General features: G+C 45.7%; 1 protein-coding gene across 3 annotated transcripts in view; it reads right to left on the reverse strand.

The window, feature by feature from the left end:
* The window catches only part of KIRREL3 (kirre like nephrin family adhesion molecule 3), a 775,275-nt gene that overhangs the window by 347,439 nt on the left and 404,560 nt on the right, over nt 1-23,276 (reverse strand). For all 3 annotated transcript variants that reach the window (XM_028708148.2, XM_028708150.2, XM_028708149.2), the window contains one exon: nt 6,747-6,824. In XM_028708148.2, coding sequence (XP_028563981.1) covers nt 6,747-6,824 — 78 coding nt within the window. The remainder of the gene's footprint in view (nt 1-6,746; nt 6,825-23,276) is intronic.

Below are 23,276 nucleotides of genomic sequence, written 5' to 3' on the forward strand. Positions count from 1 at the left end.
TTGAAATGAAAAGAGCAATATAAATGCTATGAAAGTGGTATGAAGTCTCACTAATATTATACCACTCAGTATATTGTTATAGATCTGTGGGTGCTAAATGCTTGGGTTTAATAAATGTTGGGATTTAATCAGAACTGGTACATTAGGATCGGTAATAGCCAGATTCATGTGTATTTAAGATGTGGGGTAGCCACTGTTAATCTTCTGGAATCAGCCTATGTGGAGAGTTGATTAACCTAGGCACACTACCTGGGCTGTGTATTGGATATTGTAATCTTAGCCAAATCAACATGTGTTAATGAGGTCACACAGACTTGTTTGTGAGGTGACTGCCCAAAGGGATCGGCAATTAGGGAGTTCAGAGCATCAAAGGATTAGGTGTTAACACAACACAGGATCAAATTACATAGGCATGAGAATGCAAATGGAAGGCCTCTATGTGAGGTAGAGAAGGAAAGCTATGGTGTGGTAGGGTTGGGAGTGATGTAACCAGGAAGAAGAGAAAGCAACCATTAAACTGGATGGTGCCCTGCAGCACAAGTTAGGCTGCAGAGAAAGGGTGATGCTTGGGCTTATTGTTGCTGCTGCATTTTTGGGGTGCTGCTGCTGCTGTGAGCCCCTTCCTAAGCAGGCTCAGGTTGACGTGTAAATAAACCATTTATCATAAAGACACTCTAGCCTCTGTGGTGCCTAATTTTCCAAAGGAAACACAAACCCTGGCTGAGCACCTGGGATCTTGTCACACCTTGGAACTCAGGAAGAGCTTGGGCAGAATATGCAGAAGATTTCCCTTCTAAGTGGTAAGAGCAAGCAGGGAAGGTGATATTGCCCTTAGCTTGATTTGATGTTGCAATAATTTAATGCACAGTTGGGCATGTCTACTTTTTTACATGTCCGAGCTGCTCTAGGAAAGTGCTAGCCGTGAAACAGAAGTGGGTAACCTCTGAGTCAGGGGCAAAAATTCTACCCATTTCACTGGGGTTTCTTGCATAGGAGGTTCTACCAAGAACGAGCTCATGCCCCCATTTATTAAAAAGCAAATTTAGTGGTAATTTAACAAAACGAAAAGAGTTTCTTGACCCTTGTACTAAAGAAACCAACTCACGCATGTATTTTGTCTCTTACTATTAGGGTTGCCATATTTCAATAAGTGAACATCCGGACACAAAAGTTGTTGAGTATTTGAGCTTTTCTTTTTCTTTTTTCTTTCGTTTGAAATTTGCCAAAATGTACAAGCCTGACATGGGCTGCCGTACGTCCATATTTTCCCGGACATTTCAGCGATTTTTGTCCAAATGCTGTTTACGAGGCAATGTCCAGTAAATTCTGGGCATATGGCAACAAATCACTGATGATTACAGAAATCACCAGGAAGCCGACTGATTTTTTTTTGAGACTTTGTCAGCAAATTTGAAACGGAGACTGATACTAACTAATGAGAGACCTTCAGTATTACATTTTAAAGGCAATGCTATGAATTTGTGGGTCTTTGAAAACAAAGAGCAAACGCTTTAGAATAGGCACAGGAATTTAAAGTTCACCAGCTTCTTATTGTGCTGTTCCTTTACAAGCAGGTGTTTTGAATGTTGACAGAGGCTTTATGTGAAGCCTGAATAACATTTGGGAAAAATACACAGCGCTAATGGAAAATCTCCTCAGGGAGAACACATTTGGCATGACTCACGATGGCCTCACAAACAAAATGGCTGCCATTCTTCTGAAGAAATGCAACCTATAATGATAGAAGAAGGCATGGGATATGTTTAATATGTGTAGGTCAGCATTAAAAAAAAAAATCCTGGGAAATGCCCCAAACTGTCTGGAAGGGTTGGTGCAGTCTGCATGTGGTCTCAGGAGGTATCCATGATTAAGGGTTCACTTCCAGGTTTTGCTGTAGGAAAATAAATTCTTAATTAAATAGGCACTAGCCTCAGCATGTTCTCCTCCTTGAGCTTGCTGTTCCAAAATCCTACTGTTTTGTCTGAAGTGGGCCAGACAGAGACCACATCCATGCTACACATTCAGAGTGGTTTAATGGCCAATCCCTCTTCACAGGGAATTGAGAATTGAAGCTCTGGGAGGGGAATAGTGGCCTCCTAACTAAGTTAAACAAACTATAGACTTCTTTGGAGGAAACCAAAATGCGTTATAGAAATTGCGACACCAGAGGGCAATGTAGAGCAGCAATCTGTCACCAATGGGAAATTGCAGTGGGAGCTCCCCCCCCTTTTTTTACAGGATTTTTCAGATCAGTGTAGATCCAGCCCATGACTGTTTAAAGTGGTATCATAGTGTTTTAAATGTGTGGTGTGAATGTGGCTACTGAAAAAACTGCCAGTAACTGCTGAAACTCCCCCCCCCCCTTGTGTACTGATCATTGGATGAGTTTTCTGCATGCCTAATAATACACATACCTCAGATTGTTACCAGAGATGAATTAGCATATATGATCATTGCTGTTGAATGTGTGAAATTGCACATCACTGTTATATTTATGTGCCCAAATGTGATTATATATATATGCTATGTCTCTGGAGAGCCTTCTAGCTTGAATCCAGCATTGTCTGTAATCTAATTAGCATATTGTCTGCTCCAACTTGCTTCTTCTATTTTATTTCCCCCCCTCCAAGCCCAAGTAACTCTGTTTCAAGGAACTGATTAGCCCCAATCATCCAAGGTATTTTGTCAGCTGTCCATTGGGCCTTTCCAAGCCATTCCTTTCATGCAGCAAACACACAGTTGTTACTCATTCATTATGAAAGAACCGGACCTCTTCCCTTAAGTAATAATTTCTGTTGTGGGAACCTCTTTGTTGTCATTCCTTCCAACACTCAAATGACAACATCGTATTGCTGGGAAAAGCAATCCCCCACAACTAGTGCAGCTGTTTCTATAAGCAAAGTACAAACTGCCCTTGGTTTAATTCAAAAATGGCTTGCTAAGTACGGTACAAACACCTTGGACACAAAAATGAAATAAAATTATTTTATTCCACAATAAGTTCTAAATTGATTCACAAGTTTATTTATAAAGGTTAAGGGACCCCTGACCATTAGGTCCAGTCGTGGCCGACTCTGGGGTTGCGGCGCTCATCTCGCTTTATTGGCCGAGGGAGCCGGCGTACAGCTTCAGGGTCATGTGGCCAGCATGACTAAGCCGCTTCTGGCAAACCAGAGCAGCGCATGGAAACACCATTTACCTTCCCGCCAGAGTGGTACCTATTTATCTACTTGCACTTTGATGTGCTTTCGAACTGCTAGGTTGGCAGCAGCAGGGACCGAGCAACGGGAGCTCACCCTGTTGCGGGGATTCGAACCGCCAACCTTCTGATCGGCAAGTCCTAGGCTCTGTGGTTTAATCCACAGCACCACCCGCATCCCTAAGTTTCTTTATACTATATCCTAAATCTGAGTCCTCAGTGTAAATTGCTATTCAGACAGTAATTCTGTGCAAACACCACCAAAGCAGATTTTTTAATCGCACAGAGTAACCGTAGAGAAAGCTTAGAAAGCTTCAGAGTATCAGGAAGTGTGGGATGTATTATTACTAGAGCAGTCAAGTACAATATTTTCCTGTTGCCTAGAATGGACACGCAGGACAGTGTGGCTCCAGACAGGGAGGACTTCCTGTCATACCTGCTCTGGAGCTTCCTCCCCCTGCGTATGACACGGTAGATGGGCGTGACCCTAGCTCTGGCCCCACAACCATCTCTCTCTTGGACTCTTACTCTTTTACTCTTGGACTTTCACTCTCACTCTCCTGGTTCTTAGCCAGCGCATGGCTCAAGCTTCACATAGGACGGAGTCCACAAGCAGAAAGTCTGAGAAGTAGCTCAGACTTCTTTTCACTGTAAACGCAAGCTAAAGCCTGCCTTCAGATTGCTGCCGTGAACTGAATGCAAGCAAAACTTTATTCTTACTTTTATAGAACTGTGTTGAGTTATTATTATTTTAAGAGGGAAATAAAAGGGGAAACTTATCAGGAATAATCCAGACTGGACAGGTCAGACTGGATTGCTTAATTAACGGATTCTAACGAATCATCAAGTTGCTTCCAATAAGTTGCAAAGGGAACATGCTCTGCTGCTTACTCACTAGCGCGGGTGAGGAGAGATAATATCAAAACAATATATCCTCTCCCACCTTCCTTAACATTCCCACAGGAAGGTATAGAGAACTTGTGTTCTCCATTCTTATCTGATCAAGCACTGCACCGAACCCAGGCAGACACTGGCTTTTGTGAAAGCTTTCTTATTCATTCCTTGTTAGCCATCTCCCTAGCCTATATTTTCCTGGCCCTTTCACTATATGATGAGGCAGAAAGTAAAACAAAAGAACTCCCCTTCCAGAATTTGCTAAATGCAAATTAAATCAAAACTCTCTCTCTTTCTCTGCATATATGCAAAGCCTCATGAACGGCTAAAGAACACAAGGAAATACAGTTATATTTGCGTTGCATTCCAATATTACAACTTTTAAGTTAGGCAAATTTGTATTCTGAACCATGTAATTACAAGGTTTCATACCTATTCCTCTTGTGATTACATTGTGAAATGTGGTTGGTTGAGTATAGTATCATAAGCTCTTACTGGGTAAGGGTTGTAGAACTGCTGATAAGCTACTATTCTTCTCCCTTGCTACAGGCTCAAGGGTCAGAAAACCTTGCCAGCCCAGATGTTGTTGGGCTCCAACTTCTCTTAGTCCCTGCCAACATAGCCAATGGCAATGACAGCTATAGTCTAACAATATCTGGAGGACCATGGGTTCCCTACACTTGCCACAACTGCTTTGTTTTATAAACTCTAACTACATAATTTTATAAGGTTTGCAGAACACCATGCACCTGTTTCTCCCTCTTGCCCTACTTTCTTCCTCAGAACAACCCTCTTTCTTAGGTTTGGGTAGCCTTTCTTAACCTTGGGTCCCCAGATGTTCTTTAACTACAATTCCAATCATCCCTGACCAGTGGGTCATGCTGGCTAGGAATGATGGGAGTTGTAGTCCAACAAGCTCTAGGGACCCAAGGTTGAGAAAGGCTGGGCTAGGCTGTGAGACAGTGACTTGCCCAAAGTCACCCAATGAGCGTTGTGGCTTGAGCCAGGATCTGGCAGATCAAAGATAATATCATTGTTGAAGAGAAGGAAAGATGAGTGCCCTTAGCATGAAGGGCCTTTCATAAACTACCTAGAGGGAGGAGATCACATAGATTCAACCATTTTCCCCGGTTTGTTCCTGACCCTTCTGTGGAACCAGCAACTTGGAATGTAATTATAGTCAGCAGAAAGGAAGACGTACTATCAACTTTTGTGGTCAAGGATAAGCAATTTGAAGATCATCTCTGCCTGTTTCCACTTTTGACACCAATGACATTAAATATGGCAGTGTTAGAGACTCCATCTGTTGCATCAAAACAGCAAGTGTCAAAGCTATAAGCTACTGAGATGCTAACTGAGTTTACTTGCAAGTGTTTTTAATGGTTTAATGATTTCTGTTCACAATTACACACATCTATTGAAACAGTTAATCAATGGTTGCTTATAAGATGCTTGGCTGGTAGAGGGAATTAACAGTAATATACGTTTGCATTTTGTAGGAAAGAGCTCACGTGGGCCCCATGGAACCATCAACATCCCTGAGAGGGATGCTTGCTTGGGCAGCTTTAAAGCCATGATGTAATGTTGCTTCTCTGTTCCAGAGCTACAGCTAAGCACAGATTTTGCAAGCTGAAGCCTCCATCTGCATTTAGAAAAGGCTTTTGACAGATATTTTCTGCAATAAAGCTGAAGAACCCTCAGGTACCGAGTGAAATTACCATCCGAGCTTCCAAGTTCCAGCCAGCAGCTATAACCCAAAGGCCTTAATCTTCCAACCAAATATAAGACTTGAGATATACATAATAGGAACACCGCCAGCAGTTGCTCACTAACTCTTTGACCACAGGGAGAGGTGGGTGAGCAAGGAAGCAGCAATGGTGACGTGGAGCAGCAGCAGCAGAAGGCTACAGTTCCATCTGGGCAACCTCCTGAGGCCTGCATGTGGGCCAAATGCAAAATTAGGTGGAGAAACTAGAAGTCTAGTTTCTACATACTCTCACATATCTTCCATCTAGGCAAGCCAGAGGTGTTACCAGAGTTCAATGACACATTTCAGACAGGCAAAAGCACTCAGAGGGTATGAAGCAGGGTTGGTGAGAGCTGTGGCCTGGGAAGAGTCCTAAGAATCATGTAGAGAGGCCCAGAGGGTGACATTTGGCCCCAGGCTTTCCACTGCTGATCTAAGTGCAGTGGCTCATAACAGCGTAAGAAAAGCCCTGCTGGATCAGGATCTACAAAGTAAGCAGGAAGTGTTGGGACAGGAAGTCTATGGGAGGGCACTCTCTCTTACAGGACCAGCCCAGCCATGAGGCAAGGTGAGGCGACTGCCTCAGGCAGCAGAATCCACAGGGTTAGCAGATCCCAATGTTGGGCTTTCTTCCCTGCTTGTTCCTGATCTTCCTTCATGGTGGGGAGGAGTGGCACCATTTTGCGGTGCGCCTCTGGTGCCAAAATGTCTTGGGGTGGCCCTGCTCCCTTACTGCAGTTTACTCAGAACAGACTTGCATGAGCACACCCAGAATTGAGTAAAGAACCTGCCTCTACTGTTTGTATGTGACCTAAGTTAACAAAACAGATGGAAGTGGGTTGAGGGCATGGGGAGGAGAGTGGCCAGAACAAGTGAAAATAACAGAGGCAAAGACATTGCACTAACCTTCAGTCATTCGCCGATACTTATCCTTGAACATGAACCCAAAGACCAGACAGCATCCTCTCTTTGGGAGACCAAGTTCTGCAAAAGACAGCAAAGTAGATGGCGATCAGCAAAACTGTTGACTAAAAATGGGAGGCATTTGCAAAAAACAAAAGAAAAAAAGTCTGGCTCAGAGCAGAGAGCATTTTAAGAGACCCTGGTTGGAAGGAAGCTATTCAAATAAAGTTTTTATTTCTTACACATAGGTTATAGAGTAGCCTTACTAAATGCTAAGGTTTCCCTCTACCAACAGGGGAAGGAGATGCCGTGGAGGCCCCTGCACAGCTGCACCTGCCGAAAGAATGGCAAGGCACTCCCTAAAGTGCCAGCAGCTGTGGTCATAAGGCCCTGAAGCAGGGAGATAACAGCAGTGGTGCAGGAGCAGCACCAGTAACAGATCTACTGGATCCAAAGGCATTCCACTGGTATCACCAAGAAGTTTCCTATAAGATCAGACCCTATTATTTCTGACGTCTTGCTTTTACCTGTTCCTGTTTTTATATGCTTATTTATTTATTTATTTATTTATTTATTTATTTATTCTGGCTTACTGATTTTATTATACTGCTTTATTGTTTGTTTTCTATATCTCTTGCAGTTTTTTTTATTAAAACAAACAAACAAACAAACCATTAAGTGGTTTAGAAGTGCTTTCCAATAAAACAAGCAAACAGACAATGGTTTCTGCTTCATTAGCTGCCACCTATATTGAAGGCATGGGATATATATTCAATATCCATATCTGTCTTGTCTGTCTATAAACACATGTATGCAGATAGTATGTAAATATATAAACAAAAATTCCATGGACACTTTTCAATCAGATGTGACCAAAATCACTATAATTCAGGCACCAATTCATTTCAGTGCTATCATGCTATGCCTACCATATTGCTCCTTCCCTATCCCTGGTATATTCAAAGATATATCTGGGCTGTGATGAAAACACCAATCACAGGAACTGGGTGACTGTACTAAATCCCAGCACCAACTCTTCCATTCCTCCCACCTGAATTGTGTATGGATTTTTAATGAACAAATCCAGGTCCCCCCCCCCCCCCAGTGCCCAGCTAACTTCCACTCCCCAGTGGAAACTCCTTCCCTGAGTGTTTGCTTCAGACGCTCTGTTTATGTTCAGGAGGATGCTCGATAAATCTCTGCTCTTCAACACATGCAAGTAATGAGAGCTCTCTAATCCCGTTCACTTAGCAGACCTTGTGATAAAATAGAACATGGGACCTTGAAGGAGAGATAAATCTGTCTTCAGGCTCCATGCCCTTTCAAAGCAAAACAGCTGGCCTGTAAAGTGGCTGAACGCCAAGGCCTGAGGAAGTACATGTCTTTGATCTCTTGCTTTCTTACAGGAGCTGCCTGGCTATCAGCAAAAAGGCAGAGAAATGGATCTAAGCATGGGTTTTTCCAAAAAAAAGGGAGACAGCCGTCTGTGTGTGTTTTCCACCTTCACCATGCATCCGTATGTGTATATATATCTTGCAGTGCGTAAAAACACCTTGCAGATTCTTCAAACAAAACCACCTCATGGCACAGCAGAAAGAATTAAGGCAGCGCGCTCTGCCTTGCCTGTGGCCCAGACATATACGACTGGGTCTCTCTCATTTTGTGCGGCCTTGCTGATCAAAGTTCTTTTGATGTTTGTTTAGTGTGCCTGTGGTCCTTTTTTATATCTACTACTTCATTTGCAAACAGAGAATTACTGGGTCTCAGGGCAAGCAGGAATCGATGCCAATAACAGGGCCCAAAGCAACCTCTCCACTACAAATTTCAGATAGAGAACGAGCTGTAGTTAAGGGCATGAGAAAGACATGTGCTCATAGAAGAAACTTTTCTTTCTAGCCCATGTGACATGAATGGGAACTTCTGGCCTTACAGGTGTTGTTGGATTCGTACCCCCATCAGCCCCAGTGAGAATAGCCAATAGGCATGATGAGAGTTGGGGTCCAATGACTTCTAGGGGGCCATACGTTTGCTACCCCTGCAGAATGGAGGAGCAGAGGTTGGGAAATTGCAGCAACTGAAATATGATGAATGTCATTTTCCAAAATCTAACACAGGTAACTCTGGTATCTCAAATGGTTCCCAAGGCATTAGACTGGTGACCAGCCTCAGCTAAAATGAAAAAGAAAATCTGGTTGAAGGATCTTCTATCATGTGGTTGACCTCCCCCAATACTTGCTGTCATATCACCATTCCAAATCAGTGAGAAAACTGCTGATCAAGCCAATTATAAACAGCGTTTGTAACAAGTCGTTGTTTCACAAAACACTATTTCTTTTAAATGGTGAGGATGCTGCCACAGCCAGGCCAACATGAAGGCAGTATTATTTGCCAATGCTGCCTCCAAAATTTGCAACGTAAAAAGTGATCCACTGTGAAAGGTGGTAACTTTTAGTGATTCAATTTTCTTGGAGAGATGAGCACAGGTCATAGTAGGCCATTGAGGCTAAAACAGGAATATGGAATGTGTGGCCCTGCAGATGTTGTTTGGCTCTGACTCCAGTTGTGACTGACTAGCATTGGCACTGCTGGCTGGGGTTGATGGGAGATGGAGCTGACCTGCATCTGGGAGACTACAGGTTCCCAATCCTTGGTTTATGGCATCCAACAATCCTAGTTCCCGTATCCTGAATAGCCTCACCATTTAGATAGCAGGCTCCTATTGTAAATTTGTTTCATGAAAAGTTCATGAAACATCTTTACATAGGCCAAAAGCCATTTTCAGTCCTGTTGTGTTCAGCATAAGGAAAACGCCATAAAATGGACCTTTGGGACTGCCGTTTGTACACGGCTGCCCCCAGGTTCAGAATTAGTCATTTTTTCTCCCTTTTAAACAAGTCCAAGCAGGCAGAGGCACATCAATAAGGCTGCAGTAGCATCCTCATTTCAGGATCACTTGTCTTATCTGTATAAAACTGGAGAAGTAAACAAGCTGTTATTCATGCCTTTGCTGATATGAAACCAAAGGTATCATTGATCCTTATCAAGCCTCTAATGAACTGCCAAGGTATCAAAATGTAATTAAAAGCACCAAATTAACTAAACTTATCAGCCACAATAAACAGTGGCTTCAACAACAGAGCCAAACAAATCAGCTTCCCTTCCCCCTTTCCCCCTTTCCTGCTAATTGTGAAATGTAATTACATAATTACCCATCTCTTTTGCATGGGTGGGGTTCTGTTTATTGCTGTTGATTGATGCGGCTAGTGGATGAATCTAGAACGAGGGCCTATCAATAAAGACATATGTAAAGTGAAAACCTCTGCAAGGATAGCCTAAAGATCTAAGCCATAGAAACAGTTTCTACTTATTGGAGGGCCAGCCCTACTGTTAAGCAGAATGGGGCAGCTGCTTCAGGTGGCAGGGAGAAAACAAAGCAGTATTCCATGCAGCCTACCTTACACCCCTAAGCTAGTCTGTTACCCTCAGATGCAGCGGGATATATTTTATTTATTGACATCAGATCATACATAATATCTGTACAGTGTACAAAGGGATAAAAGATAATGTGCAGAAAAAATGTAAACAGGCTCTCAGGTTACAAGGCATCACCTCATGAGCAACTGAGCTAGTGACTAAAAGGCATGGCCAACCCAACTGCACTGGAGGTCTGGAGATCCTCATTAGAATCTAGGGGCCACTAGCCCATTCACCATTGATGAAGTAAGATGCAACAGCCAATCTAGTAATCCTATGCACATGGAATGTGGGAAGTCGGCATCTCGCCCTTTGCCTCAGGCAGCAAAAGACTTTGGGCCAGCTCTGATGGTGATTTTTGGTGCCATCAAAGGGCAGCAAATAGCTGGTCATTTAACTGTCGCATTTTTGCTGCCTGGGAAAACAAGAAGGGCTTGTAGCATTTTCTGCCTCAAATACAGTAATAACTTGACCAGCCCTAGGCACCTCTGTTAATTTACAAAGCTCTAAACAACTTGGACCCAAAGCAGCGATGCAGCATGGGTTGCCGGCACCCAGGGTGGGGCAGAGCTGAATGGAGACCTGTAGCTAGGAGGACCTGTATCCAGTAATATCAGGTCAGAGGGACAGACAGGAACTAGAGAACACTAGGAGTGGGCATTGTGGTCAGAATAAGCAGCTTCAGGTGAGATTCATGGGAGAAAGCATCACATGTGAGGGGGAAGAACATGTAGTACAGGCATAAGCAAACTCGGCTCTCCAGATGTTTTGGGACTACAACTCCCATCATCCCTAGCTAACAGGACGAGTGGTCTGGGATGATGGGAGTTGTAGTCCCAAAACATCTGGAGGGCCGAGCTTGCCTATGCCTGATGTAGTGTTTGGGCCTCTTTGCCAGATTCCCTACACAGGTTGGCTCAACAATTTTGGGGCCTTCCTATAAAAAGCTCAACAATTTTTGGGGTGTTTTTAATTTTAGAAATGTGGCAAAGAGCTGAGGTATTGGCTTCCCGTCCTTTAGATCTGCTACTGCATTGCACCTGATCCCTCTGGAGGCTCCAGCCATAAAGGCAAAAGTCCACATTGCAACATTCAAGTTTCAATGGATCAAAGCATAATTCTGGATTTGAGGTCTTATTTCAAGTTTGCTCTCAAGGGGGCCTTCTTTTACACTTGTAAAAAATACGTTGCTACCCTCATGATGAGACGGAACAATGCAAGCACGCACAGCATTATGATAATTCATGCTGCAAATACATTAAGAGTTTGCTAAAGCTTTTATAGCTAAAGGCATATTTAAATGCTTAACTGCTCCTTCAAGGTGTCTTGGTGCTGCTGTGCTGAAGGCCTGAATCTCTGAGCCGGGTTCCACCCCCAAGCCCTTTCATATGCAAGGGAAAATCTACAGCTCAGAGAGCAAAGCACACAGCACTTAACAATGCTTTAGCTATAGGGGACCATGGAGAATCAGATGGGTCTTTTTTTTTTAAATAGCCAGACATGTGCATGAGTTTCAAACTTGTAATCACCCCCCAGGTGTGCCAGGCGCACACTAATGTTGTCTGGAGCAGCATCCCAGCTCCCTCAGCTGCCACAAGTCTCCCAAGGCAGAGTCACAGTTACCCACAGTGGTTAGGTAAAGGGATCCCTGACCATTAGGTCCAGTCATGGCTGACTCTGGGGTTGCAGCGCTCATCTCGCTTTATTGGCCGAGGGAGTCGGCGTACAGCTTCCGGGTCATGTGGCCAGCATGCCTAAGCCACTTCTGGCAAAGCAGAGCAGCACACAGAAACACCGTCTACCTTCCCGCTGGCGCAGTACCTATTTATCTACTTGTACTTTGACGTGCTTTCGAAATGCTAGGTTGGCAGGAGCAGGGACTGAGCAACGGGAGCTCACTCCGTCACTGGGATTCGAACCGCCGACCTTCTGATTAGCAAGTCCTAGGCTCTGTGGTTTAACCCACAGCACCACCCGCGTCCCCCCACAGTGGTTACTCTTCACCTTTGACCAAAAAAAGCTTACAACTGTAAGGGCTCAACCCTCCCCACCACAACATACACAACTTAGGAGGAGCGGTGGCGCTGGGCATTTAGAAATCTCCCAGAGATTGGCAGCCAAACCACTGAAGCCACAGAAGCCAATGAAGCCGTATTTTTCGCCCCATAAGATGTAAGCCATTTCCGACCTGGGAGGAGAGGGGGTTGCAGGCAGAAATCCCTCCCACATCTCACACGTGGGGGCTGGCCATTGCCCCCGCGTGATCAGGGAATCCCCGGGTGTGTCGGCAACCCGGCCCGCCAATCAGCAGGCCGGGGAGGCGTGGCCTAGCCCATTTAAGACTAGGCACGCCCGGGGACCGCCCTCTTTGCCCCTCTCCAGCTGAGCGGTTTTCCCATCCCACCCTCCCTTTAGGTTTAGCTAGCTTTGACCTTGCTATGGACTTCGGTTGGTCGCGCAAGGGGCCTGGTAGGAATTTTTCCAAGTCGGCACACTTCGAGCCTTTTGGTTTTTTCACCTACCTCGTAGCAAACGTCACAACTTATTCGGTATTGGCGGTTAGGCATTGGCAGGGGTCAATTGTTATGCAATTGAGGGGGGGAAGGAAGCGCCATCACCTTCCCCAAAAAGAAAGGGTAGTCCGGTAGAGGACTCCAGGGGGCGTGGCCTTGTCCGAAACCTAGGGAGGTAAGGGCCTCCGGCACGCCCCAGAGCGGTGACACCCGTGGGATCCTAGTTGGTGTACTTCAACAGGACTCCCACGGCTTGTGGACAACCCTTCCCGGTCCCCATGCCGGGTAGTCGATAGGAGCCAATGCCTAAGGCCAATACCTTCCAATTCTGTAATCAATAAAGTTGTGGCCTTTTTATGCCCATTAACCTTAAATACTGTGTCCAGTGTCTTCATTTCACATGGGGGAGGGGACTTGCCACGCAACCTTCTCCTGCTGGAGCCTTGGCAACGGGACAGTGCCTGCAGCTCAGTCAGCCTGCCTCCGAAGGCGGCAGCAGTGGCGGCGGCGAAACGGAACGCATTGGCTTTCCCGGCGGCTGCACCAACAGCCGCCGCTGCTCTTTTCAATGAGCCTCATTCTCCAGCCACAACATCTATCTCCCTGGGCAATGTTTGCTCAGACATTACTCGGCTCTGGAAGTAGCACCTCTCTCTCTCTCTCTCTCTCTCTCTCTCTCTCTCTCTCTCTCTCTCTCTCATTGGCCTCGCATTAAGCCGCAGGAAACTCCTGCTGCAACTATATCCGCTCCCCGGGATGGAGGCAGCCGGGGGAGAGGGGTGGAGAGAGGGAGAGAGAGAGAGAGCTTGTTCAGATCAGGCGTTGTTATTGTTAATTTGTATACTGCCCTCCATCTGAAGATCACAACATAAAAATGCAAAACAAAAACAGAGCAAAAGTGAAGGTCGCCGCCTCACCTTGCAAAGAAAACCCAAAAGTGTTGCCTGCCAGCCTTGCTTGCTCATCCAAGGGATAAAGAGACCCTTTTCCTCTACTTCTGGGCAACGTCTCCCTCAGAGCCTTCAGACGCACATGGGCATCTGGCAGCTAAGCCTCGGGGTAAGAGGCAAATTTATTGCTTGGCGGGAGCTCCCCATCCCAATCTGACAGAGTGCACAAGGGAGAAAGATCTCCCTCCGCACTGGCTCCTGGCTGCTCTCATGGAAGTCACAGAGCCCCTCAGATGGAGGGAACTTTAAAGAGTGTTCTAAAGCCCTCTTCCCACGCCTCACCTCTCCCCACCCCCTCGCACGGGCTGGGGACGCTCGCGTGGGCGCCGCCATTAGGACGCTTGCACGGGCGGCGTGCCACGTCCCCGCCACTCTGGGAACCAAAGTCCCCAGCTCCGCCACTGCCAGAGACCACACATTCCCTCCATAAGATGTACAGACATTTCCCTTACTTTTTAGGAGGAAAAAAGTATGTCTTATGGAGCAAAAAATACGGTATACAATGGGGGGGGGGGAGTTGGAAAGTTTAGTTTTAGTTTGTTTGTTTGATGAACAAATATAATGTATGGGTATGTATGCAATATGACTATGAGTAAAATCAGTGGATGTGCACCCTAATGAAATATGCATGATTATGGCACCGCTTGTAGGCTTCCCAGAGGCACTAGGATGGGCACTACATGGGAACAGAATACAGGACTAGATAGGCCACCAGGGCTGCTCTTAGGCAGTGGCGGAACTTCATGCTCTTGGACCGGGGGGCAGAGAGCAGGTGGGGACGGAGCTGGCGTGCATCCCGGGGGCATGGCGCGCTGACCACAGGGGTGTGATGTGTGTCCTGGGGGCATGGCGCCCAGCGCGGGGGAGGGGGCAGCTGCAATAGCACCCCACTGGGATCGCACTGCCGGGGGTGATGCACTCCCCCCCCGCACCCGTCTTCCTCCGCCAGTGCTCTTAGGATCTGGTGTTCTTACTTTCCAGCAATTATCCCTCCATCCCAAAGCTAACAGGAGGAGGAGGAGGAGAAGGAGGAGGAGGAGGAGGAGGAGGAGAAGGAGAAGGAGAGGGAGAAGGAGAAGGAGAAGCCTACACAGGTTGTCAGAGGGATGAACAGCTCTGCAGGCAGTAGAGAAGGGCAAATTTATCCATTTCATGTCCCCTTGGCATCTTTCTGGGGTGGTACACACTCCACTCAGCAACATAAGGCACTGCCTTATATAAAGTCAGTTCATTTAGCCCAATAATAGCTACTCTGACTGGTAGGGAATCTTTGGAGTGAAGGGCAGAGGTCATATCTCAACAACTGGCACCTGCTCTTTCTAACTTCAGATGCTGGGGATCTTAAAATGCTCTACTACTGAATTATGGGGCGGAAGATGACAAAGCTGGAAAAGGGGCTCAGGTTCTGTTGAGTCGCTCTTCTTCCCTTCCTTCGTCAACCCCTCCCTCCTTTCCTTAGCAATTTTACAGCTCACTTTGAAGGCAATTATGTTATACAAAAGTCATGGAGAGCTTGAGGTTTCAGATGAAGCAGCACACAAAAATGCTATTGCAAAGGGGTAGTAAAGGTTTATTAACGTCATCATAATTTGTGCTTTTGTGCAGCTGAATTCCATCAGGAATGGTAATAAATGTTTAATAGCCCAATAATACCTGTTTAATAATTTTCTGAGCTCATTCCTGCCTAATTGCAAGTTTATTAAAGAACAATAAACTTTATAATCGCTGTAAAGACATAATTGCAATTCCAACACTTATTTAATATTGAGTTAATTATATTACAACTAAGTTATTTTTCCCATACATATTAAATATCAATTAGTTGTTTTAAACTATTGATTTGTATTTAATTAACTGTGCTATTATATACTAATTAAATTCTTATACAAAAAGTTAAAACAGCTGGTCCCTCAAATTAAATTTAAAAAAGCAAAAACACAAAACACTCATTGTATTGAAATAAATCACACATTTACATCAATTCATGGTTTCCTTCCACAGTGATGAATATTCAGAAACTGTGGTAATAAATGCAGGGTTCCACATGCTCTACCATAATTAAGTTACTTAAAACCAAAGAGATCTTTATTTTCTAGGACAGCTTTTGCCAACCAGATATGCAGGACTACAATTCCCACCAGCCCCAATCAGCACAACCAACAGTAAGGGATGATGGGAATAATAGTCCAACAGTGTCAAAGAGCGAGCCAGCAGTAGATTGCTCCATTCAAAGTTGGAGTTAACTCTTTATTAGCAAAACCACAACCTTCACTTGGCTGAGTGTCAGGCCTAATGATACTGAGGCCCTTCTTCGCGTCCCTCCTCCTCGAGAGGTCTGGAGGGTGGCGACATGAGAACGGGGCCTTCTCTGCTGTGGCTCCCCATTTGTGGAATGCTCTCCCCAGGAAAGTTCGCTTGGCGTCTTCATTATACACCTTCCTGTTAAAAACGTTCCTTTTTAACAGTCCTCCTGTTTCAGCCCTTCTTTGAACAGGCCATTCCTGATGGGAATGTGACCCTGGATCCCCAACCCAGGTTTATGGAACAGGATAAGATCTCAGTGCTGGACTGTGTGCATAGGCGCCGACTCCATGGGGCTTGAGGGGGCCCGAGCCCCCTCAAAAATTCGTTTGGGGGCTCCGGCGCCCCTCCAGCAGAGCGCCATCGCCGCCCCTCCCCCAGCCCAAAATGCACAGGGAGGGGCGGGCTGCATGCCTCCTGCCCTCCCTCCCGAGCAAAAGCTCCACCCAATTTCCTTTGGAGCTGATTAATAGGCGCAGCACGCTCTCCCCTATTCGCTCACGAGGAGGCGGCGCCACTTTATTTGCATATTCATGAGCTTATTTATTATTCATGAGCTTTCCCGGGCCCCCCCAATATTTTTTATAAGTCCGCGTCCCTGTCTGTGTGCCATGGAAAGATGGTGCCTGGATGTCACAAGGCTGATAAGGAAATGCCGGGTCTTCGCAAGTCAGGAAAAGGCTGGAGGCTTGGAGTGCAATTGACTTTTATTCACAGAAGGTCACACAGCTAGGTCTCCCAGGCTCAGCTCCTTCAGCTTGAGACATTGCTGGAAACTGATCTCTGGCCCAGCCTTTCCCCTCTAACTTCTCACTCCAGAGCCCTTCCCAACAGACTGCGATGGGTGTGTGTGTGTGTGTGTGAGCTCCTCCTCTGGGCCTGTCTGGCCCTTTGCTCAGCAACATGCAAGCCTTTCCTGGAGAAGGGTATGAGAGGAGGAGAGCCAGTACAACGGAAACTGTCTTACTGCGGGATGGCAGGCGTACCCTACCATTCCTCCCTGTCCGCATTTGCACTCACACTGAGATGCTCAGCCTCCAACTCCATCCTTCTTCTGCCCCCCCTCCACCCACTCTCCAACCTGCTGCTTCCAGGACCACCCAGCTCATCCCTTCCCCAGCCTCCTCCCCAGAGTCCCACTGCCAGGACCCTGGGTCAAAGTTCTCATCTTCTCTGTCCTCCCTGTGGGGCACCAGGGCTTCCACCACTCCTCCCCATCCAGCCAGTTCCTGACACTGGATTCCAAAGATGCTTCCCAGGTTCAACTTTTGAATTCGTAAGTGCTATCCAGCCTCTTTCATTCCCCTCCTGCCCAGCTGTGTGATTTGTCCGACTCCCACCCTGTTACTATATGGCTGTTAAACAGCTGCTGTTGTTTTGTACCTTGGGTGAACCTAATCTTTTGCCTATTATCATTTTGTGTTTTACTTTGCTAAGCAGGCAAAGCTGTATGAGGCCCTTTGAGATAACAGCATGTCATATAAAGATGAGTTATTATTATTAAAATCTTTGCCAGGTTAATTCTTTAAAAATATGCTTGAAAAACAAAAAACAAAAAAATTAATATAATATAATACAATAAAAAGACCAGCCTGATAAACAAATGAGCATATTACTGCTTGAAATATGAATGAGGTAGGGAAGAAATGCGCTTAAACACTTTAGCTCTGCAGCATTTTACTCCATACTGCACTGCTAAAAGGTTGCATTTATAAACCTATTCATTTTGTTATGTACTCGCAAACCTTGTCATCCATTTATTGCACAAATAAAATCTTAAAAGCGGAGGATTAGTTGAGTGTGTCCCTGTGGGACCACAATGGGGCTTTAACGGATCCATCATTGGTGCTAAACAGATGGAACAGAGATGGTTGCCAGCTCATCTTGTTCCACGTCCTAAAAAAGTAGAGAATGTGCCATATGTGCAGGAGAAAGGAAGGAAGGAAGGAAGGAAGGAAGGAAGGAAGGAAGGAAGGAAGGTGTTGGGCTTCTTGGGCTGGATGAATGGAAACAAAACACACTTTGGTCAAATTAATAATCAAACTGTTGATTTCATCATGCCCTACTTGAAAAGCAGGTACATTGTGAGAGAAAAATGTTATCTAATTTTGTTGTGAAAAAAGTAAAAGTAAATTAATCTCAATACATTTTCTCTCCGTGTTTAAGTTTTTACTTGCACCGAAAAGGCTGATCCCTTCCTTGTTCTAATGGGAGTCCTCCTGTTTCAGCCCTTCATTGAACAGGCCATTCCTCCCCCCACCCCAGTTTTCCAACTGATACTTGGGGTGGTGGTGGTAGGGAGGAGGCAGCCTCCTGAGGTTTTCCTCAAAGTATGCTGATACCCTTCTCTCCTTTCTTGGTGGGCCTGGTTGGCTCCATTTCTGTTACCTATTGGGGGGCAGTGATGCTGGCACCCACCCCACTAAGTCTCCACACTTGCAAGTCAGTTACCAAGCATCCTAGTGTCTGGCTCAAAAGGCATGTTTTAAAATCTGGACCAGGCTCTTCAGAAGAAAAGATACACTGAAACATCTCCATGAATGAAAGCTAGAAAGTGGGAAGCAGCTCTCAATATGAGGATAGCTTCAGAAACCATGTAATATCCTCTCTCTCAATGAGTGCTGTTTGTCCCAGCCTGCTGAGTTTGCTTCCACCGTAAGAGGACACCTTCACTCTCATCCGAGGGAGGTAAGGTGACCAGAGGCCTCCTTCCTCCTTTCTGCAGCAGAGAGTCACATCTGCTTCGTTCACACTTCATTGGCAACACTTTCCTAGCCAATATGGACTGTGTCTTCCCTGCAAACCTCTTCAACTCTACCAAGGCAGAAATAACAAGGACAGAGCAGCCTTGGCAGAGGGGACACATGCTAGATCCTTGCTCTGTCCATCTGCTACAAGTCTCTCTCTCTTTCTCTTAGCTTGCATCCACCCCCACATCTGCAGTCCCTGATGCCTCTGAGCTGTCTCTCTTTTGCCTCCTGATCTGCTTTGCAGCTCAGTCCTGAACTCCAGTTGCTTGGGGAGCCAACTTGACAGAGGCTCTAACAACACAGACGCTTTCCAAGCTACTCCTTCCCTTTGATTCTGCCCAGGATCTGGCATGGAAGTCTACAGGACTCAGCTAAATAATGTCAGCTGTGGTTAGAAAACTGGCGTTATCCTCCTGGGAGAGCACATGGGAAAGTAAGAAATAACGGCAACATCTGCATTATACATCTAAAGCAGCATTTTGCTGAAGTGTACCACTTTAAGCAGCAATGGCTTCCCAAAGAATCCTGGAAGCACTAGTTTGTTAGGGGTGTTGAGATTTGTTATGAGATACCCATTCCTCTTGCAGGGCTACAATTCCCAGAGTGGTTTAACAACCAATCCCTCAACCCAGGGAACTCTGGGAACTGCGGTTCTGTGAGAGAAATAGGAGTCTCCTAACAACTCCCAGCATCATTTCCAGACTACAGGTCCCAGGATTCATTGGTACTGTGAAAGTGGTACGATACTGCCATACATGAAGGGAAAGAAGTGGCCTATGTCAGAGGCTATGGAGCCATACTAGCAAGCAGAGCAATTGCCAAAGGAGCTGCAAGAAATTAGACCAAGGATGCCCTCTGGCTGCAGTTTACCTACTCCTTGTTTAGACACTTAATGGCCAAGGATTGTGCTTTGAATGAGAATTGGAAACAAAGGGGCAACCAGCAAAGATGAAAGATATCTGGAGCAAATATGCTGCAGATAAATATATTTGGACTTGAGAGAGAATGACAGCTACACCGTGGCCAGTCATGATCCACCAGTCTGCAGGGCCTTGACCATTGCTCTGGTTTCTCCTCACCACACCTGTGGTCCCTCTGAACTAAAGCTCTCATTTAAGCAGCAAAAAAGAAAAAAAGAAAAAGAAAAAATGTATTCACATATACTGTGTTTCATCATTTGGAGATGATCTGGCATTCTGAGGCAGGGAACCCCATGGACCTTCTATTACTGAGAAATCATGCTCCAGCCTCACAAATGCCATTACCGCTCTGTATCTTATAATTAAATTGTATTTGGCGGTTACCTCACAGCATGCCTGCAATTCTTACTCATCTAAGGGTTTTGTAATTCCACCTCCCCCGCCTCGGATTCCATTATTTTTGCCCTAAGATTTCCCTCTCCCCCCACCCTCCACACTTCTAAAAAAATATAAAAATCTTGGCAATTTCACAAAACACTTCAAGTTTCAAAAAAAGAGAGAGAGATGAAAAGAATGAAAGAGGACTGTGCTGTATTAAAAAAAACGGTCAGATTCTTCTCTTGCCATCTCCCGCTTCCCATGCTTCAAGTGGTTAAGAAAGGGGAAATGGAAATGCTTGTGAAAAGAATTCTGATTGTGGCTTTTTTGTAATTAAAATGAAAGCACAACTTAGAACTGGGCAGCCCATAGACAGTGCATACTCCAGGCTTTTGGGCAGGAGCAGAGGCTCTCCCTGCCCTACCCGGGAATGCTGGGGATTGAACCTTCGGCATTCAAAGCAGACACTCTACCACAGAGTGGTACCACCTTTCCCAAAATTAGTAATGCACCTGACTCTCTAGAGAGGGCTCGCCCCTAAGACCACTGCCTCCAAAAGGAAGCCACCAAAAGAGGGCTCTCCCATAGACTATCAAGTCCAAAATTTAAAATTACCATCTAAAGAGATGTCCCCCCAAAACCATTAAGTCAGAAGTCTGAGATTACTGAACTGCACAACTGTTCAAGACACCTGGCTCTTTGGAGCCATCTGCTCTTGGTGACAATGGCAACCTGGCATGGGAGCTACAAATTATAACTTGGTTACCTGCTGCTGTTTTCACTCAGGTGAAAGTAACATTTCACTCTGGCCTGCTAGACTGGACAGCAAAGCCCTATCCTGGTTCTGAATGAACAAGGCCCCTCTACGGGGAAAAGCTGAGAGAAGGGAGGTGTTCTTTGTTTTTTAATGGCAATCACTCACTGCAGAACTAGTGCTTTGATTGGAGGTATTGAAGCTTTCGAATCTGCAGGCAGGAGGGCCATTCCAGTTGCTGGGTGGCAATGGAAGAGGATGTCAAATGCACAGTGAAGGCTTAAATGCCACACCACTGGGTGTTGATTGCAGATATGAACTGCACAAGGTCCCCAAATCGGAGGCAGCAGGAGATCCTCCCACAGAAAGGAGTGGCCTGTCATTTACATTATTTGGCAATAGTACTTGAGATTGCAACATAGAGAGAAAAGTTCAGACAGGAAAACAATTAGAGAAATGGGTGATAAATAGTACTAGCCTGTCCATAAGGATAAATGATATTATTTTATTTGCAACCCTTGTCCTGGATTCAAGGGTTGGCAATGATGGGCATCTGCCAAGGTTCACTCCTGGGCTGAGGGCCCCCCTGCTCCTTCCTCACTGCTCAACCTGTGTCACTGCCTCTCCATTTGCCCCCTGAGAGCATGCAAGTAATGAAGAGAGTGAGAGGATTAGAATATGCAAAATGCATTAAGACACATCAAGTGGTCTTCACTTTGCATAGCCTGTCTGTGATTGTGAGGAACATCTGGAAAGTCAATGGAGAGGCTGGCCTGTGATTTTCTGGTCTATGAAGTGAGCTTGAGCTCAAGGGAATTGTGGCTTTTCTCTAGAGATTGCTGATGGGCTATCATTTTTGAGCCAGGCCCAGTGTCTCACAAGAGTATTCTGGACGACTGTTTGCATTTGTGTTCTCATGGCTGAAAGCACCGAAGCAAGCAAAAACAGAAATTATTGAATCAAACCCCATAAGGCTTCAAGCTTGAGAGATTTCCAAGAAATATTTTTGAAGGGGGAAAAAAATACAACTTGGAAAGTTTTTATCCGCAGCCTCCACCCCTTAAATTCCCCCAATTATTTTGGCTTCTAAAACTAATCTAAGCAGAAATTAATGACACAGGGTTGTTTGTCCAATGCTAGTCTTAGTCAGAGCAGCATTTAAGTTATGCATGGGTCCATTTAAGTTAATGGACACAACTAAGATTCATCCATTTTAATGGGTTTGCTCCAAGTAGAACTTAGTTGGATACAAGCAAGAGAAAACAAAAATGCAAGCTTCAGATTCTACGCAGAGAAGGGTGAACTCCTTCAGTCTCTTAAACTTTGTTCCAGTCTTTAAAAACAGTGATGATGGGAGGTTTCTCCTGGCTTTAATGCAAACCATTTGCATGTATGGTTCGTTTATGGAAGGGGCAGTGTTTCCACTCTGAGCTAATAGAACTCATCCCTGCCTTTTGGTGATGTCTCTGTGGGGTTATTCCAATGGCACTGCCAGGCCTGAGGGGTCACTGGAAACTATGCCTCTCACCCCTCCCAACCATCACACTCCCCACTCCAAACACTGCCCTATTCACTCCTGTCTAGGAAAGGGAATGAATCTTCTACATTAAATTGTGATATGCTTGTGAAGATTGAGGAGAGGGGAAAGAAAGTGCATCTATGAAATCTCACATCCCTAGCTTTAGAACTATGGTGTGGGGAGAAGAGAACGGGCCCCCTTTGCTTTGTTTCCCCCCACAAAAAGAAAAAAAAAGATAGAAAGAGAGACTTGTTCTTCCACACCCTCTCGCCAGGTGGTGCAGTAAAGGTAAAGGACCCCTGACCGTTAGGTCCAGTCGTGACCAACTCTGGGGTTGTGGCGCTCATCTTGCTTTATTGGCCGAGGGAGCCGGCGTACAGCTTCCAGGTCATGTGGCCAGCATGACTAAGCCGCTTCTGGCGAACCAGAGCAGCGCACGGAAATGCCGTTTACCTTCCCGCCAGAGCGGTACCTATTTATCTACTTGCACTTTGACGTGCTTTCGAACTGCTAGGTTGGCAGGAGCAGGGACCGAGCAATGGAAGCTCACCCCGTCGCGGGGATTCAAACCGCCGACCTTCTGATTGGCAAGTCCTAGGCTCTGTGGTTTAACCCACAGCACCACCCGCATCCCTAGGTGGTGCAATAGAGACCCTTAATGCCCCCCTATTTTTTTATATTCAAAACATCTTAATTGTGGGCTCCTCCAGGTGATACAGTGGTGCTGCTGAGACTGACAAGTTGTGCAACCTACAATGGCAATGGGGGGTGCTCAAAAGTGTCATGATGTTGGAAAGCAAATAGACATTTGGTTTGACAAGTGTCTGTAAAAAACTGCTCTTCCTCGCCACATTGTGTGTCTTGCTTGAGTTAAACCACAACTTGGAGCTGATGCTGTTCTGCCCCTTTACCTGTGGCTGGTCTGATACCAAAACTATATAACTTATGGAGGGCACTTTGCTCACCATTGCCGG

The sequence above is a fragment of the Podarcis muralis genome, chromosome 15, assembly GCF_964188315.1.
Source record: "Podarcis muralis chromosome 15, rPodMur119.hap1.1, whole genome shotgun sequence".
Taxonomy (NCBI): Eukaryota; Metazoa; Chordata; class Lepidosauria; order Squamata; family Lacertidae; genus Podarcis; species Podarcis muralis.